A 19,303-nucleotide genomic window follows, 5' to 3' on the forward strand; every position below is an offset into this window, starting at 1 on the left:
GCGAGTCTCGGGCTGGGGAGACATCGGGCTGTGCTGTGCTGGGCTGGGCTGAAGGACGGCTCTCAGCCCCCGCAGGCCTGAAGGGTGTGGGTGGGCCGGCGGCTGAGGCCTCGGTTCCTATGGAGACAGCAGGATTCAGCATCCTCCTGGCACCAGTTCTGGTCCAGATGGGCCGGGAGCTGGGGGCAGGGAGCCCGTGTGGAGAAGGGTAGCCTGCAGCGCACCAGCCGACCAACCCCCATCATTCTCTCTGTGCTTGTGTTGCCCCTTATCACATGCTGTGACCCCACCCCCAAACCCACAGACTGACTTTCCGTGTGACCCCAGGCTCTCACCCGCTCTGGGCTCTGAGGAGCTTCTCAGCTCGGGGGCTGGGGAGCCTGAGGGGCCTTCCAGCCGGGAAGAGGTCAGGGTAGCGGGAAGAGGGTGTTTGGAGAGAAGAGTCCGTCTGATGGTGGGGCCCTGGGCCGTGTGTGTGTGTCCACGTTCATACTCTTTGCTGGGGAAGGGTGTGTGGAAGGAAGGAGGAAGACAGTGGCAGGTGTGCAGACCAAATTTTGCAACCGTAAATTTTGGTGTGTCTTCACTGGGCAAAGTAGGTTCTTTTTTCCCCATTGTGTAAAGGGAAGTGCATCTGCAGAGGTGTTGGGGTGAAGATGTATGTGTGTCTGTTTCTGGTTTTGTCTTGGTCCCCGACCCTCCCGGGGTTCCCCTTGCTTACTGAGTGCTCTGGCCTCTGCTGACTTCATGGTCTCCTGGCCCCTCACACATCCCTGCCTCCCAACCACCATCTTCTTGTTCCTCAAACTCACCATTCCTGCCTCAGGGCCTTTGCATGTGCTCGTGCTCTTCCAGCCATGCGGAATACTTGTTCTCATCCTTTCTCCCTGCTTTGCCTGGTTAGCTCCTGCAGGAAGCCTTTCCTGACCCCTCCTGTCCTCACCCCAGTGGGCACCACTGAGCTAGCCCATCACAGAACTTCTTTCACTGTGTCACAAGGGCTGACACAAGGGTGTCACTGGAGGGAACACCAGTCTGCTGAGCCAGGCTCTGTGGGGGTGGGGACCTTGGCACCTCTTCCTCTGATTCTCCATAGCCCCCAAGACTTGGCACATAGGTCAGGGTGAGTGTTTATGGAGTGAATGAATGAATGGATGGATGGAATTGTGTGTCTTGTCAGTTACTGTGTGACAGTGTGATTCTGCATGTGTATCTCTGCTGCATATCACCCTCTGTATGTGAGTGTGTGTCTGTGGGTCTATGTGTGTCTCCATGTTCGGGCATTTCTTTTCTCTGTGTCTCTGTGTGAATGTTTCTGTTTTCTCTCTGTGCGTCTGCACGTGTCTATATGTAGAAACACACAGATATGTGTTTCTAGAAAATTTTGAGGATGCATATGTATATCTGTATATGTGTGAATGTGTCTCTTTGTGTCTCTGGCTTCCTTGGTATATCTGTGAATATTTCTGTTTCAGTGTGTATCCCCATGGGAGTGTGTGGTGTGTTTGTGTGTGTGTGTGTGTGTGTGTGTGTGTGTTGAGGTCCCTGGGTGTGTGAGGGTCAGGGTTTGTGTGTGTATTTGTGTGTGTTTCCATGCCTGGATTCTTGAGTGTATGAGTGTGTGTGTTTGTAGCTGTATTTGAGTGTATTTGAGTAGCTCTGGGTGTGTATGTGTCTGGATCCCTGTGTGTGTGTGTGTGTGTCCCCAGGTATCTGCTGCCTGTGTGGCCTGAAGGCCCCCAGCCCCCCATGTCCCCTTTTGCAGGACAGCAACCATCTGGCGAAGCCTGAGCCCCTTCTGGGGGGAGGAGTACACAGTGCACCTGCCCCTGGATTTCCACCATCTGGCCTTCTATGTGCTGGACGAGGATACCGTGGGGTGTGTGTGCTGGGGACCCAAGCCTGGGCATCTGAGGGAAGGCGGGACACCCCAATACACAGTACCCACCCACCCAGCCGTTGATGCCTTGCCTCCACCTCTCCACGGGCGGGGCAGGGGTCGCTAAGTTGGACCCTCATCTGCCTGCCTTTCTGCAGGCACGACGACATCATAGGCAAGATCTCACTGAGCAGGGAGGCCATTACAGCTGACCCCCGAGGTGGGTGAGGGGCACTGGCCCCCAGCCGGGCAGAGGGCAGAGCGGGTGGCAGTTGTAAGGGCGTAGCCAGCAGCACGGGGCAACACAGAGCCTTCAGGGGAAAATTATTTTGGTTGTTGCTTTTGTTTTTCATTTTAATTTAGTTCATGTATTGAGCGGTTAGCTTATTTACATAGGTCAATATTCAGAAGATACAATTAGCCATGAAACTGTCCCTCTTACCCCAGCTACTCCATTCTTTTTTTTTTTTTTTTGGCCACACTGCACGGCATGCCGGATCTTAGTTCCCCAACCAGGGATCCAGCCCACACCCCCTGCAGTGGAAGCGGGGAGTCTTAACCACTGGACTGCCGGGGAAGTCCCCCCAGCTACTCCATTCTCATCCTCAGTGTTGTCAGTTTCTTGTATGTCCTTCTAGGGACGTTTTAAATATATGCAAGCAAGTAACAATAGTAATAGCAGCAAACACTTATATAGTGCTTACTGTATGCTGAACACTTTCTAAGTGCTTTACACGTATCAATTCACTTAATTATCGTGATAACCCTAAGACATAGGTACTCTTGTTATGCCCACTCTATAGGTGAACAAACTGAGGCACAGGGGGTTAAATAACTTGCCCAAGATCACAAAGTTATTAAGTGGGACAGCTGGGATTTGAACAAAGTTGTCTAGTTCCAGAGTCTGTGATCTTAATTTTAATTTATTTATTTATTTTGGCTGTGCTGGGTCTTCGTTTCTGTGCGAGGGCTTTCTCTAATTGTGGCAAGCGGGGGCCACTCTTCATCACGGTGCGCGGGCCTCTCACTATTGTGGCCTATCTTGTTGCGGAGCACAGGCTCCAGACGCGCAGGCTCCAGACGCGCAGGCTCAGCAGTTGTGGCTCACGGGCCTAGTTGCTCCGCGGCATGTGGGATCCTCCCAGACCAGGGCTCGAACCCGTGTCCCCTGCATTAGCAGGCAGATTCTCAACCACTGCGCCACCAGGGAAGACCCAGAGTCTGTGATCTTAACACTATACTGTATGTGTTTTTATTCTCTGCTTATAGGAATGGTAGCCTATTAAACTCATCTGTTCTGTACCCTGTCTTTTTACTTCACCATGTACCTTGGAGATCTTTCCCTAATGGTGTCCCCAGAGCTTCCGCATTCTTTGATCTTCGTATGACTCCGTGGCGCTCCATTGTGCCACCCAGTGCTGGCTGTGCCATCATTTATTTGTCTGGTCCCCTCGTGATGGACACTTGGGTTGTTGACAGTCTTTTCCTAGTTCAAACAATGCTGCAATGACTAGCCTTGTACAAACGTGACTGCACACATATATGCAAGTTACATCAATCAGCTTGATAAATTCCTAGAGGTGGATTTGCTGGATCAAAGCGTACCCACATTAGCACATTTGATAGTTATTATAGTAATTAAGTTATCCTCCCTGGAGGAGTTAACAGTTTAACCCATCCTGTACCCTTGCCAACAAATACCAAACGCTTGGATCTTGTATCTGATAGGTAAAAAAAAGTTGCCTCTTAGCGTGGGTTATTTTGCATTTCTCTATGAGTGAGATTTTTTTTTTATTCAAACAGAAAGTCACAGAAATTATAATCATCCTCATCAGTTCACTCAGTCCCATGTAATTAATTTTTTTTTCATCTTGACCTTTTGTTAGCACTTTTATGAATTCATCAGTTTTCCATTAGAGTTCTGAATCTATGAGTGAGATTGAAGACCTTTTTATATATTCAAGAGTCACTTTATTTCCTTTTGTGTCTATTGTCTATTCACATTGTATGTGTATTGTTCACCCACTGAGTTGTTGCCTTTTCTTACTGATTTGTAGGAGCCCTTTACATGTGAGGAAAATTAACTTTGTCATATTAGCTGCAAAATGTTTTTCTCCCTTGTGGCTTATATTTTGACTTTGATTACAATTTTTTCCAGAAGAAAATTTGTTTCTTTTTTTGTAGTCAACAATTTTTTTTGGCTTTTGATTTTCTGTGATACCTAAAAGGCTTTCTCAACCCTAAGATTAAGACAATTATTTTTTACATGATTCTTTCAAGCAACAATTTGTTTCCATTTTTTTTTTTTTGCAGTTAAGTCTTTCATCTATTTGGAATTTACCCAGATACAAAGTATGGGGTAGGGATTAAACTTTTTACTATTTTTTGTCTAGATGACTACTACTTGTCTTGACACCATTTATTGAATAATATAATAATATATTTTTTCATTAGTGAGCGTTAGTTGACAGCCTATGTGCCAATCATCATAATCATCACTCCTATTTAATGAGGGCTTATTATGTGCCAGGCACAATGCTAAGTACTTTACATTTAGTCCTCACAACACCAAATGAAGTATGCACCAGAATGATCTCAAATTCACAGCTGATGGGAAGTGAGGCTTGGAGAGGTGGGGTGACTTGTCCCTCCTAGATGTTGCAGAGGTGGGAATTGACACCAGTCTGTGCCTGCCTCGTAAGTCTGTGTTCTTAACCTGTCCACTGAGCTGTCCCCAGTGTGCCTCAAACATCCACCCAAGGGGGTGGAATTAAATTAATGACATATAAGGCTTAACTTCAAGGAACTTATGGACAGATAGAAAAATAAAACACATTTACCCAGAACAGGGAGGAAGAAAAAATCGAAACTGTCTTGTGTCTGTGGGTGCCTTTTATTTTTTAAAACGACTGCAATGTGGGGTGGAGGTATGTGAGGCATCACTGGCATGATAGAGGGCAGTGAGGGCTAGTGTGGTCAAGGAAGGCTTCCTGGAGGAAGGGGAATGAGTTAGTTCTTAAAGATGCTTTGGCAAAGATGCTAAGGCACATCTCCATGGATCCTCTTCTAATGTCAGGTGTAAGCCAGGCCAGATGGAATACTCGATGGGGGTTGATTGGGGAGGAGGCCAGAGTCTGGACTTTCTTCTAGAGACACTAGGGAGTCATCGATGGTCCCTGAGTAAGACAGTGAAGAGATTGGAGCCATAATATCAGAGGATGCACTGACAGAAGAGATTAGATACATTTTCAGAAGGTTTCTGTGCTGCTGTGTGGATATTGGATCACAGTGGGACAGGAGTAGATGTGGGAGATCAATTAGGTATCTGTTGCAATAATCAAGTGAGAAAAACTGATGGCATCCTGGACTTGGGGGTAGCGGTGGAGCTAGAGAGGTGAGATGCAACTTACACTTCCAGCAGCATGAGGGAACTAGATCCTCAGAAGGGCCCTCCTGCCACATAACAGTGAGATCCGGAATTACATGCAATTCCTAATACATTGTTGGAAGGATGTAAAGAAGGAAAAAACCCTCAGCGTTCCTCCCCCCACCTCCTGCAAATCATGAGCTAAAACCTAACGGGGAGTGGTGAGCAACAAGAAGGGAAATCAGGAAGGATTTCCCTGAAAGTAAATGTCAATATCAAACGCACAGTCAACAAACAGACTGAATCTTAGGCTAGGGGGAAGGCAGATATTACTGAATCTGAGAATTCCCCATTAGATTGAGACCCTTAAAAGTTTCCAGAATAAGCAACCACCACTGCCCTCCAGGGATAAGCATCTTCACGTTGAATTTCCCACAGAGTGAGCTCCAACAAGCATGGCTTCACAATCAAAGAACACCACACACTCAAGGAAGTGTGCCATGCCACCATGAGCGAGAGTCAGCAGAGACAATGGCCCTCAGATCTAGACCCATAAAGACTTTAGATTTTGTATTTATGATTATAGAAATTTAAAAAATTCAATAAATTAATCACCAGAAAGGGCCAGCAATAACCATGATAAATTAAAGCAATACCTTAAAAAAATAGACTGACTTGGAAAAGAACCAAATCAAACTTGTAGAGATAAAAAGTACAGTTGTTGACACTGAAAACTGAGTGGCTGAGTTCAACAGCAGATCGTTCATTCAGAAAGAAATTATTTAAACCTTAGCGCAGAGAAATGAGAAGGAAAGTCTAAAAGAGAAGTTGAAGGCATAGAAAATAACTGAGAAGGTCTAACATTCATTTAATTGGAGTCCTAGAAGCAGAAGATAGAAAAAGCTGGGGAGAGGAAATGATAAAAAAAAATTGACCACCTGGAATTTTCCAAAACTCAAGGAAGGGCATGAGTCCATAAGCAGGAGAAGCACAACCTGTACTAAGCAGGATAAAAAAAAAAAAAAAAAAATCCTTACCTAGACACATTGTGGGGAAACTGCAGCAAACATCAAAGCCGTAGTCCTTAAACTTGGAAAAGATAGACTATTCACACAAGATCAAGTATTAGGCTGAAATGACTTCCCAATAACTACAATCAAAGCTGGAAGTCAGTGAACAATATCTCTAAAGTGTTGAGAGAAATGAGGGAGAGGGAGAAGGAGAGAGGGAGAGGTTAAGACTGAGACTAAGATTGACTTGATTGATTCAAGCAGAGAGCCTGAATGAAGGCTCAGAGATAGGAATGTCCAAGTTTTTTTTTGTTTTTTGTTTTTTTCCGTGGTACACCGGCCTCTCACTGTTGCAGCCTCTCCCGTTGCGGAGCACAGGCTCCGGATGCACAGGCTCTGGACGCGCAGGCTCAGCGGCCATGGCTCGCGGGCCTAGCCACTCCGCGGCATGTGGGATCTTCCCGGACCGGGGCACGAACCCGTGTTCCCTGCATCGGCAGGCAGACTCTCAACCACTGCGCCACCAGGGAAGCCCCCAAGGTTTTTATTGAGGGGGGAGTATATTGGGACTAAATGATGCGGGGCTTTATGTATCAGGATGAAGAGTGTGATAGTACATGGTTAGGGGCATTGGCCCTAGAACTATACTGCCTGTGTTTAAATCCTAGCTCTGCTGTTTACTAGCTGTGGGATCATGGGCAAAGCTCCTTCCTCGCTGTGCCTCATTTTCCTCATCTGGAAGTAGGGATAATTACAGTACCTACAACAGAAAGCTAACATGAGAGGTCCAAGACTCAATACCTTTTTAATGTTAATTGAATTTTTAAGTTAATGCACTGTCTAGACCACGGTAGGTGCTTAATGAATGTTAGTGCCTGCGCCCTCCAGGAATTGATAACTGGATCAACCTGAGCCATGTGGACCCTGATGCAGAGGTGCAGGGTGAGATCTGCCTGGCCGTGCAGATGCTGGAGGATGTGAGGGGCCGTTGTCTTCGCTGTCACGTGCTCCAGGCCAGGTATGGTCATGATGGGGGATTGGATGGGAGGATGGTCTGGGATTGAGCAGAAATCCACTGGGTCCTCCTGCCTTGAGACCACCTCTCTCCTGGCACACTTCTGGGCTCACAACCAGGATCCTTGGCAGGCAAACGGTCCAAGCTCACCAGGTTGCAAATTTCTTGGGTTAAAGCACAAACAAAATCTTTGTTGGGGCCCCAGTGACTAGCAACCAAAGGCCAGATACTCAGGATGACCAGACAGATGAGTGTGGAGGTGTATTAATCAAATTGTAAGTGATAGACACCCAGTTCATACTGGCTTAAGCAGATTGGCTTGTATGAATGGCATGTAGCTTCAGGCATGGCTGGATCCAGGTGCTCCAACAGTGACATCAGGACTCTGTAGAAATAGATTCCTTGGATGTCTTTTGTATTAACTTCATCCTCAGACAGTCTCTCCCCCAGGTAGGGGCAAAGATGACCCCAGAAGCCCCAGACTGGCATGCTATCAACTTGGCAGCTCCAATGGAGAAAGAACTTCTGTCTTTCACCATTTCCAACCAATATCCTGGGACTAATTCTTATTGACCCAATCTGGGGTACATGCCTATCACTAAACCAATTACACTGACTCTGACTGGTCAGGCCTGAGTTCCAAGCCCATTCCTGCAGTGGAAGGAGGGATCAACTCACATAAGTCATGTGGACTGGGAGAGAGGGAGGGATAGGTCCTGTCCCAAAGAAACATAAGAAGGAAGACGGATGCAGGACTAGTAAAACCCACAGATGAACCTCCAGGGGCAGCAGCTTCTGGGATATTCATCTTCTTGCCTATTTATCACTCCTCTCTGTTTCTCAGCTCCCCCATTCCTCTATTTCCTTAAATACTTCCACTCCTCTTTTCCCTCCCATCTCCTATCTTGTTTTCTGCCTTTTATTTCAACACCTTACTCCCTCGACCCTTACTTTTAGGCCAGTCCTTGCCCAGGTTGGGCTGGATCTCTGTTTCTAGTTTGCTCTGTGACCTTAAAGCCCTATCTTGCCCTCTCTGTGCCTCTCCTACAACCTCCAGATTTCTGTCCCCAGCTGGGGCTCCCTGGAGTCTGGATGAAGTAGCAGGCAGGCATAGGACAAACAAAAGGACTCAGTATGGGGCAGGGACACCTCATCTGCTGTGTGCCTATGACCTCCTCCCCAGCCACAAAGCTGTGCAGGATCCTTGCAAGCAGGAGAGGGACTGATTGCAGTCGCTTAGCAACTAGGCTGGCTCCTAGGAAACCAAAGAAGGCTTTGGATGCCGAGCAGGGGTGGGAGAGGAGCAGCGGGAGGAAACAAGCAGCCCCTGGGTGTGTGTGTGTGGGAATGTCCCTGGATTTGGGGGACCTTGGGAAGGAGGGGTGGGAGAGGCTGACTGGGGTGAGCCTTTGAGTTGTCATGGCAACCAGAGGCAGGCGGTCCCTGCTTCATGCCTTTTCTTCGTCCTAGGCACAGTGTGGGCATGAGTGTTTGTTGAGTGAATGAGTGAGCTGAGCACTTACCACCTGCCGGCTGCTATGCTGAGCCCTTTACACATATTGTCACATTTAACCCTTGGCCCTGTGACGTTGGTCTGTTATTACTCCGATTTTCCAGATGAAGAAACTGAGGCTCAGGGAGGTGAAGTAAATTTTCCCAGTGTCACCCAGCCAGTGAATGGGAGAGTCAGGTTTTGAACCCTGGCATCTGGCATCTGGTCTCCCATCCAGGGGCTCCAGGGAAACTGAGGCTCCCTTCCCCCTCCTCACTGCACCTTCACCTGCTGCTTTGTGATGTTCAACTTGACCTTTCGGTGCCTCAGTTTCCTTCCCTAGAAAATAGGGGCGTAGTAGTGTGTCCTCGTAGGGTAGCATTAGTCAATAGGGAGATACAAGGGGCATAGTAGTGTGTCCTCGTAGGGTAGCATTAGTCAATAGGAAGATACTAGGGGCATAGTAGTGTGTCCTCATAGGGTAGCATTAGTCAATAGGGAGATACTAGGGGCATAGTAGTGTGTCCTCGTAGGGTAGCATTAGTCAATAGGAAGATACTAGGGGCATAGTAGTGTGTCCTCGTAGGGTAGCATTAGTCAATAGGGAGATACTAGGGGCATAGTAGTGTGTCCTCGTAGGGTAGCATTAGTCAATAGGAAGATACTGGGCTTGGATGGCTCTGGTGAGGGATGCTCCTCACTGGATCCCTACAATGGGGTAGTTCGTTGCCTTGGAAACCAGCAGCCTTTGAATGGTCTACCCTGAAGCCCCTTTCCAAGGTCCAGCTTGGGTCTTGCTCCTCAAGGGTCCTGTGACCCCCCCCCCAACCCCTTACTTCATCTGTCCCCAGGGACCTGGCCCCTCGAGACATCTCCGGCACATCTGACCCATTTGCACGTGTGTTTTGGGGCAGCCAGAGCTTGGAGACTTCGGTAAGTGGTGTAGCGGAGCTGGGAGAGTGGGGCATCAGGTGACCTTGGGAAAGCCACTTAACCTCTCTGAAGCTCAGTTTTACCATCTGTAAAATGGGGACAGTGGTCGCATTAGCTCTCTCTCTCACTCCCTCCTTTCCCAGACCATCAAGAAGACTCGCTTCCCACACTGGGATGAGGTGCTGGAGCTGCGGGAGATGCCAGGTCCCCCATCCCCGCTGCGGGTGGAGCTCTGGGACTGGGACATGGTTGGCAAGAATGACTTCTTGGGCATGGTGAGCACGCCCCCCCCCAACACCCCCCTCCCCTGACACCCTCCATGGCTTCCCATTGCCTCCAGTGGGGAAGGGGGAGATGGACTGGGCATCTTCGGGCTTGCTTGGAAGGGTAGATGTGAAGGCTGCCTCATCAGGTCCCCTGGCCAGGCCTGGGTGATGGAGTGCCATTGTTCCATTGGTGCAGGAACCTGTCCAAGGTCACAGGGTGGGCCCAGATTCTTATTCTGGGATGAGAGTACCCAGGATGACTGTGTGCTAGCCCTGTGCTAAGTGCTTCTCCAGCATCACCTCATTGGTCATCATCACCTGATGGCCACTGTTAAGAGGCTAGGACCATTGTTGTCCCCGTTTTACAGATGGGAAAATGAAGGTTCAGAGAGGTTAAGTGGCTTTCCCAAGGTCATATGATTAAGAAATGGCAGAGTCAAGATTTGAGTTCAGGTCTCTCTGATTCCAGAATCTAAGACTAACTCTTACTCCTGGAAGCACTGGGCTCAAGGTCTTTCTCTTGGAACCTCAGTCTCCCCATCTGTAAAATGCGTGATTTTTCTTGCCTCTCAGTAGTAGTGGATGTATACTCAGACTTGACAGTTTTTGGGTTTTTTTCAGCCGCACTGCGTAATCAGGGGTTGAACCTGGGCTGCGGCAGTGAAAACACTAAATCCTAACCACTAGGCCACCAGGGAACTCCAAAGGCTGACAGTTTTTAAAAGGAGGCAATATTAGAGCAAATAAGAGGAAGACTTGGTTATGCACTCCTGGTGGGACTATAAAATGGTGCAGCGGCTTTGGAAAATGGTCTGGCAATTCCTCAAATGATTAAAGATAGAGTTACCACATGACCCAGCAGTTCTACTCCTAGGTGTGTACCAAAGAGAAATGAAAATTTATATCCACACCAAATAGGTTACATTAATGTTCATAGCAGCATCGTTCATAATAACCAAAAGTAGAAACAGCCCAAATGTCTATCAACAGATGAACGAATAAACAAAATGTAGTATATCTACACAATGGAATATTATTCAGCCATAAAAAGGAACAAAGTACTGACACATGCTACAACGTGGATGAACTTTGAAAACACAATGCTAAGTGAAAGAAGTCAGTCCCAAACCTCCCACATCTTATATGATTTAATTTATATGAGATGTCTAATACGAGCGAATCTATAAAGACATAAAGTAGATAAGTCGTTGCCAGGGGCTGGGGGATGGGGAGTGATTGCTAATGGGTATAGGCCTTTTTTTGGTGGGGGAACTGATAGAAAGCGGACTGAAATTAGTGGTGATGGTCACACAACTCTGTGAATATACTAAAAACCACTGAATTACACGCTTTAAATCAGTGAATTGTATGGGATGTGAATTATATCTCCGTAAAGTTGTTATTTAAAAAGAGAGGGAGGTGGGGCTTGCGGGCCTTCTGGACTGTCTTTATTATTTATTTAGTTACCTTTGGCCGCGCCACTGGACCACCAGGGAATTCCCTTTATGCCTTTTGATAGATGCAAGTTTCGTCCCTAAACAGAGCTGAAAATACACTCAGTCCAGACATGCTGTCTCTAGCAGCTGTGTAACCTCGGGCAAGTCACTCCACTTCTCTGAACCTCAGTTTCCTCAACTGTAAATTAAGTGTCCCCTGGAGGCCCTCAGGATACGGTATGGGAGGAGGAGGTAGCCCTTGGCGGGCTTTGCCGCCCCTCCTTGGGTGGGCAGCCCGACCTCTTCTTCCAGGGCTGGGTGGGGCAGAGCTCTGCTGAGGGTCTGTGTGTCCCCCCCCACAGGTGGAGTTCCCCCCGCAGGTCCTACAGCAGAATCCGCCCAATGGCTGGTTCCACCTCCTGCCCTTTCCCAGAGCGGAGGAGGATTCTGGGTAAACGTGGGTGCAGAGGGAGGAGGCTGGGCTGGAACCATGTTGGGTACCACCTTCAGCTTGTATTATTACAGTATTTATACCGGTTGATATCTGTTCACACCTGTTTATACTGGCCACACCTGCCCACACCTGTCCACACCTGTCTTGTTTTACAAATATCTATGCTCTTTACCTGTACTCACACCTGACTATCTTGGCTCACCGCGCTGGCCCATACATACTTACGTTCCTTCACCTGTGATCTGGCCCTGGCCAGGGGGAGCCTGGGTGCTCTTCGGCTGAAGGTGCGCCTGACCGAGGACCGCGTCCTGCCCTCCCAGTACTACCAGCCACTCAGGGAGTTGCTCATGGAGTCTGTGCTGGGGCCAGCAGAGGTGGGTGCATCACTGCGGGTGGGCAGGGATCTGGATCATGGCCTCCCCTTGCTTCAGGGATGTCTAGCTGGGCTTTTCTGCTTTGGGGTCCCAGGGCCCCAGGCCACCTCTCCTGCCTCCTGTCCTTGTGCAGGAAGATGCTGCCAGCCCCCTGGCTGTCCTGGAGGAGCTGACCTCGGGGGACTGCCGCCAGGAGCTTGCCACCAAGCTGGTGAAGCTCTTTCTTGGCCAGGGCCTGGCTGGGCCCTTTCTGGACTATCTCACCCGGCGTGAGGTGGCACGGACCAGTGAGTTGCCTGCATGACCCTCATGCATCACTCCCCAAGGATGAGTCTGCAGCGCGTCTCTGGGAGAGAAATGGGGGGGCCTCAGGCAGAGGGCAGGGGCTGCTGTGTCTGTATGTGTCGGAGGTGGCACGGGCTGTGCACTCCCAGTCAGCTGGGAGCATGGTCCTGGGTTCAGGCCCTGGTTTTGCTACTCATGAGCTGTGTGACCCTAGGCAGCTCACTTAACCACTCTGGGCCTTTGTACTGTGAACGGAGTTGACGTTGCAAATCTCCTCAATTCCTGAGGCTGGAAGAATCATGACCCCCACCTTGGGTGGGTGGGGTGAGGTGGATTCAGCCACCCAAATCCCAGCAAACACTTCCCTCTGTCCTCCCAGCTGACCCCAACACCCTCTTCCGTTCTAACTCCCTGGCATCCAAGTCAATGGAACAGTTTCTGAAGGTGAGTTGGTGAAGGCCTAGGGGGGCCCGACAGCAGCTTCCTCAAGGGAACTCCCTTCCCAGTGCTTACTCGGACCCCAGAGCTTGGCCAGCCTCAGGTAGCACTGGGTGACTGAGCTGCGGTGCTGGTGGCTGGTGGCTGGCCTAGCCCTGAGTCGCACCCCAACCCCAGCCCTTGGGCAGGCCCCCGCCTCGCTCTGAACCTCTCCCTGCGTGGTCCCCCTGACCCTCGCTCACGGGCACACCCTGGCCTCGCCCTCAGCCCCGCCCCGTGTGGTGCCCCCCTGCCCCCAGCTCGTGGGCATGCCCTACCTGCACGAGGTCCTGAGGCCAGTGATTAACCGCGTCTTCGAGGAGAAGAAGTACATGGAGCTGGACCCGTGCAAGATGGACCTGGGCCGCACCAGGTGAGCCAAGCCTGAGGGGTGAACCGTCCACGGGCCCCTTGTCTGCCTGCAGCCTTGTCAGGCCGGGTCTCTGCCGACTGCCCCCCACCCCTCCCTCCAGCACGACTGCTCAGGAGCCCCGCATTCTACCTCAAAGCCTCCCCTGCAAGCGCCCAGCCCCTCAGACGGTGTCATGCAGTGGTTATGGGCAGGACTCTGAGACATGAGCTCCCGGGGTCCAAATCCCAGCTCTGCCACACCTGCTGGGCAAGTTACTTAAACCCCCGTGAATATCTACCTGATGGATTGTCATGAGAATTAACTGAGTTATATACACAAAGCCCAGCATTAACTAATACTCCATAAGTACTAGTTATTTCTATTATCGTGGTGGTGGTGGCTGAGGCCCTTGGGGGAGGGCCCCGCGTGGGTCTGCGAGCAGAGGTGGCATCCTGCAGCGCTCGATGACATGGGGTTAGGGAGCAGGGCAGTGACGGGGTCAGGGGAGTCAGTTCATGCCTCCCTGGGCTCCTCCTTTCTTTTTTTGTTTTGGCCGTGCCGTGCAGCATACGGGATCTTAGTTCCCTGACCAGGGATCGAACCAGCGCCCCCTGCAGTGCAAGTGCAGAGTCTTAACCAGTGGACCGCCAGGGAAGCCCATGGGCTCCTCCTTTATTGCCAGGACTTTCCTCCTCCAGCTAGGGTGGGCGGGCTTGTTCCTGCCAAGCCATCCGAGCCGGTTGCTGGGCAGTCCATTGGGGACCATGGTGGAGGCAGGAGAGGGTCTTTCCTTCACTTTGGGCCTTGCCCAACAAGTGCTGCCCTCACCTTCCGACCACCCCGGAGGCAGGTATTAGGACCCTTTTCACAGATGAGGAAACTGAGGCTCAGAGAGGGGAGGTCACCTGCCTAAGCTTGCACAGTTGGGAAGTTGCAAAGTGGGGATTTGAATCCAGGCCCTGAGCAGAAGGGCAGAGTCCATCTGTGAAACCCCTAGGCCAGGGCTTTTCCCAGCACCCCTGGCAAGGATGGTGGGAGTCAGTGGGCGCCCGCAGGGAGCTGGAGCATCCAGGAAACTGGGCAGACTCTGGAACCGGCAGTCTTGAGTTATAATCTCTGTTCTGCCACCTATTTGCAAGGGGACCTCTCTGAGCCTCAGTTTCCTCATCTGTTAAATGGGAACAATCAGCCTACTTAATCTAACATTGGGTTGCCATTAGGATTAAATGATTCAATGCCAGAGACAATTAGTTCAGGGCTTAGCTTGTTGGGTCCAGGGCACAGTGGGGCTGAGAACCCCCAGTCTGGCTTCCATGGAATTCACAATCTGAGGGTAGACAAGACAGACCCTAAACCTGCATGGGGACAGGAAGGAAGGGAGCAAGATCATTGCAGGTAGAAAAGTGCTATTCCATCGTCTATTCAACGAAACAATTGTTAAGCACCTACTATGTGCCAGGCACTGGGCTGAAAGCTGAGTTCGTAGCAGGGAGAAAATGGACACAAGTCCCTCTTCTCGGGGGAGACAGATAATAAACTAAAGAAGAAGGTTATTGCAGGCGATCAGTGGAAAGGAGGGAGATAAAGTGAGGGAGGGTCCTGGCAAGAGCCAGGAGCAGGGGAGGGGCTTGCGATATTCCGTAGGGTGTCACAGGGACAGCCTCCCAGAGAAGGGGACATGGAAGCAAAGACTTGGAGGAGTTGAGGGAGGGAGTCGTGCACAGATCTGCTGGAAGAGTGTTCCAGGCAAGGGGAACCGCAAGTGCAAAGGCCCTGGGGCAGGAGTGTGTGTCTGGCAGGTCCATGCTGAAAATGCACTGAACCAGGGTCCGTGATGATGAGCAGTGGGGGAAGGATGGCCTCTTTGAGGAGGTGATTCCCAGCAGGGGGATCAGCAGGTACAAAGGCCCCAAGACAGAAATAAGCTCCATGTGTTGAAGCAGCTGCAGTGGATGGTAGGAGGGGAGGCCATGGAGATGGGATGGGAAGGTGGGTGCTCTCTGAGCTCAGTTGGGGCCCATGGAGGGTTTTGAGCAGGCAGATGCCAGGCTCTGAGGCGGAGCCCTCCACTTGCTCCCCCAGGAGAATCTCCTTCAAGGGTGCGCCCTCCGAGGAGCACGTGCGGGAGGCCAGCCTGGGACTGCTGACGGGCTACCTGGAGCCCATCGTGGATACCATTGTGGGCTCCGTGGGGCGCTGCCCGCCCGCCATCCGTCTCGCCTTCAAGCAGCTGCGCCAGTGCGTGGAGGAGCGCTTTCCCCAGGCAGAGCACAAGGTGGGCCAGGCACTCCCATTGGGCAGATGGGGAGACTGAGGCTGGGGAGGGGCAGTAGCTTGTCCAGGGTCACAGGGAGAGGAAGGGCAGGGGCGGGACAAAACCTGAGCTGCCTACGCTGAAGTGCTGTGTGTCTTGGCAGAAGTGGGGACAGTGTTCTGATAGGATCTGGGACCCAGGGGTGATGATGATGATGATGATGATGATGATGATGATGATGATAGCAGTTAACACTATATATAGCCCTTTCTAGGAGTCAGACCTTGTTTTACATATTTATTACCTCGTCTAGTCTTCGCTTCCACCCTACGAGCCGGGTGCCAGTATTATTCCATTTTACAGAGGAGGAAACTGAGGCCCAGAGAGGTTAAGTTACACAGCTAGGAGGGGGTAGTGATGGGATAGGCACCCACCCAGGCAGACTCCTGAACCTGTGCTCATAACCACCAAATGATACAGTCTGGCGCAAAGCAAGTGCTTCTTAAATTCCAGCTATTAGGGAGACAGAGAGACAGAGAGACAGAGATGGCTGGCACACAGTACTCAGTAGCAGACACCTAAAATAAAGTCTAAAAAGAAATCCCTGCACATGCTAGTGCTTTTCTAATACTGATACAAAATTGAACTCTAGGTGCTGTAGGGTTCAGGCAGGTGAGGTAAATGAACAGAGCAGTCAAGGTGTTGTACAGTAGGGAGTGGTAGGGACTGTGGCAAACTGGAGCTCCCACAGCTTGTCTTAAAGGGGCAGATCCAGACAATCAATTATTGCCATGTAGGAATGGGGACCCAATATTGCCTGATCTTCAGAGTTTTTTTGTTTTTTAATCCAACAGTCTGGATTTTATGTGTGGAATCTTATTTTTTTAATTTTGGCACTAGTTTACCTAACAACAATAACACAACAATAATACTTTGAGCCAATCATTACACGTTTGCAGCTGGACTGGCCTGTGGGTTGCCAGTTTGAGACCCCCAGGTTTAATGCTCAGCATGCCTTCCGAGGTGGCAGTCACGGTCCTTGCTTACAAATGACACCGAGTGAGGCTAGGTCTTACACAGCACTGACATAATACAAATGCAGACTGGGGTTCGCTTTGCAGAAAGGTCTAGGACCCGCTAAATGTTGGAGATGTAATGGCCCAACCCCTAGAGCCTGGGTTAAGAGGTCCTGATTTATGCCACACCTCTCCCCACTTACAGATGGGGAAACCGAGGCCCAGAGAGGTGAGGCACCTTGGCCAAGAGTCGTGGACTCAAGGCTAGGCCTCCAGACTCGCAGTGGGAACCTCTTCCTTCTTCCCTCATCCCCACCTGAGGATTGAGCTCTGGGCCTCCAAACTGGGACATGGGTGATTTACCCCACAGCTGCAGGGCTCTTGCCTGGGTTGCCAGTGGAGGTGCTAAGTGGGACACAGCCAAGGCAGGGAGGAAGGGAGGGAAGCGGGAGGCCAGCGCCCCAGACAGCCTGGCCCTTGTGGGAGGAACCAAGATCAATGACACCCAAGTGTCCCCCAGTTTTCAGCCTCCATGGTAGGCAGAGGCCACGGGCAGGGAGCAGGGACTTCCTCAGGCCCACGAGGATGGGTGGGGTCGCAGGAACCCAAGGGAGCCCCTTTCTTTGCCGCTCTGATACTTGTTCCTCCTTCTTAAGAAAGGAGGAAGTTGATGAGCTGATATCAAAGGCTAAAATTACCCTGGAACATGGTGGGCTGTGGGGGCAGCCTTGGGGGCAGTTCAGGGTTCCAGATGAGTGGGACCTCCACCCTCACCTCTGGGCAGCTCCAGGTGCCCAGCTCCTGTCAGGGCTCACTGTCAACTCAGAGGTGCCCCCGGGAAGTTGGCACACACCCAGAGAGGGTATTGTCTTATGTGTGAATACAACCCCTAAATAAACACTGCAGCACATTCTCGGGCTAAATATAGCTTGGTGAGTGTGAGGGGTAGGTGAGGAGCCCCCTGGGGGGAGCTTGCACCCAGGATAGAGAGACACCTTCTCCCCAAGTCCCCTCTGCTGGAGCTGGGGGCACCAGCCTTACGTGCATGCAGGTGGGCCAGGCCTGGGTCTCACACAGAGGGGCGCCATGCTTTACAGTTTGCAGGGGGCAGAGGCTGGCAAGGGAGCCAGCTGAACTGGGTTCACCACTGAGCCTCAGTTTCCTCATCTGGAAAACAGAGATAATAGTATCTACCCCCATGGGATTGCTTTAGGAGTAAAGGTGACAGTTCAGGCTTAGTTTTTGACACTCCGTAGCTAGTGTTGAATGCAGGAGAGTGTGGTGAAGAGCAGAGTTCAAATCCTGCCTGGGTTCAAATCCTGGCTCTGCCACTTATAGCTGTGTGGCCTTGGGCAAGTCACCTGACACCTCTGAGCCTCTGGTTCCTCAGCTGTAAACTGGGAATAATGATGATGCCTCTTTCATAGGGCTGTGCCCGTAGCACAGTGCTTGGCACAAAGCAGACTCTGAGGCTGTTTGGCTAATTCTGATCGTGCAGGATTGGTATTATTACTCCATTTTCCACGTGGGGAAACTGAGGCCCAGAGAGGAAAAGCCTCCTCGGCAGACCAGGATGGCCTCCTGACCTGTCTCCCATTCTACTTCCCCTTGTACCACCAATCTTTAGTCCTTGCTGCCTCAGTTTCCCCAGCTGAGAAGTGGATTTGAGGGGCCCCTCTCACCTGCCGCTCCTCTCCGCAGGATGTGAAGAACCTGGCCATAAGTGGCTTTCTCTTCCTGCGATTCTTCGCTCCTGCCATCCTCACCCCGAAGCTGTTTGACCTTCGGGACCAGCACGCAGATCCCCAGACCAGACGCTCACTGCTGCTGCTTGCCAAGGTGCCGGCAGTGGAGCCCCCCCATCTCGGGTGCCCTTAGCCAGTGAGAAGCATGGGAGGAACAGAGTGGAGGCCGGACCCATGGAAGACCCAAATGAGGCCCAGAGAAACCTCTGTTTGAAACGGCACCATTAGCTTTCCATCCTGAATGTGAAAGCATTCATTTCTCTTTCTAATTCCCTCTTTGGAACAAAACCCCTACCCTTCCAGGGGGAAAGCGGGAAGCAGGCTAGCAGTCATTTATGCCTTAGTATGAATTAGACCATCCTTTGCAAAGGGGCCACATTCTGAGGTTCTGATGGTCTCGAGTATGCATGATGGCATCAAGCAGTCCTGAATGGGGTTATCTGGGTTCAGGAGGGGACAAAATAAAAGCACTGGGGATACATATCTGTGCACAGAGAGGGACAGATATCGTCTAAAGCAGGTGCTGCTAGGAGTTTTCTCCTTTTATTGAGCACTGATTTGGGAGCCAGGACTCTGGGGCTCTGTTCTGGATCTACAGAGGGCCTTCCTCACTGCAGTGACCTTGGTGCTGGCATCCCCTGCTTCTTTGCTCCAGGCTGTGCAGAGCATTGGAAACCTGGGCCAGCAGCTGGGCCAGGGCAAGGAGCTGTGGATGGCTCCCCTACACCCCTTCCTGCTGCAGAGTATTTCACGTGTGAGAGACTTCCTGGACCAGCTGGTGGATGTGGATGGGAAGGAGGGTGAGTTCCTGTGGCCCTGCCACAGCCAGCTTGTCATTCCACTGGACCCTCGGGACCTGCCCTTCTACCACCCCTCCCCCACCCCTCGCACTGAGACCGTGGACCTGTGGGTCAGCTAGTCAGTCAACAAACATTTCCTGGCACATAC

The 19,303-nt window shown here is 51.0% G+C and overlaps 1 protein-coding gene across 7 annotated transcripts in view; it reads left to right on the forward strand.

Moving 5' to 3' along the window:
• The window catches only part of RASAL1 (RAS protein activator like 1), a 33,828-nt gene that overhangs the window by 7,989 nt on the left and 6,536 nt on the right, over positions 1-19,303 (forward strand). For 4 of the 7 annotated variants that reach the window (XR_003436708.1, XM_027124658.1, XM_027124663.1 and 1 more), the window contains 13 exons: positions 1,766-1,879; positions 2,038-2,099; positions 7,145-7,274; positions 9,615-9,696; positions 9,840-9,971; positions 11,761-11,849; positions 12,109-12,226; positions 12,360-12,513; positions 12,891-12,955; positions 13,249-13,361; positions 15,423-15,615; positions 18,312-18,449; positions 19,011-19,155. Coding sequence is in view for 6 of the 7 variants with exons in the window: in XM_027124658.1 (XP_026980459.1) it covers positions 1,766-1,879; positions 2,038-2,099; positions 7,145-7,274; positions 9,615-9,696; positions 9,840-9,971; positions 11,761-11,849; positions 12,109-12,226; positions 12,360-12,513; positions 12,891-12,955; positions 13,249-13,361; positions 15,423-15,615; positions 18,312-18,449; positions 19,011-19,155 (1,535 nt within the window). In the remaining variant the exon portion in view is untranslated. The remainder of the gene's footprint in view (positions 1-1,765; positions 1,880-2,037; positions 2,100-7,144; positions 7,275-9,614; positions 9,697-9,839; positions 9,972-11,760; positions 11,850-12,108; positions 12,227-12,359; positions 12,514-12,890; positions 12,956-13,248; positions 13,362-15,422; positions 15,616-18,311; positions 18,450-19,010; positions 19,156-19,303) is intronic. The other 3 variants (XM_027124660.1, XM_027124659.1, XM_027124661.1) reach the window with 3 other exon arrangements.

This window comes from Aethalodelphis obliquidens, unplaced genomic scaffold (assembly GCF_003676395.1).
Source record: "Aethalodelphis obliquidens isolate GAN/ISIS:26980383/991018 unplaced genomic scaffold, ASM367639v1 scaffold28, whole genome shotgun sequence".
In the NCBI taxonomy this organism is placed as follows: Eukaryota; Metazoa; Chordata; class Mammalia; order Artiodactyla; family Delphinidae; genus Aethalodelphis; species Aethalodelphis obliquidens.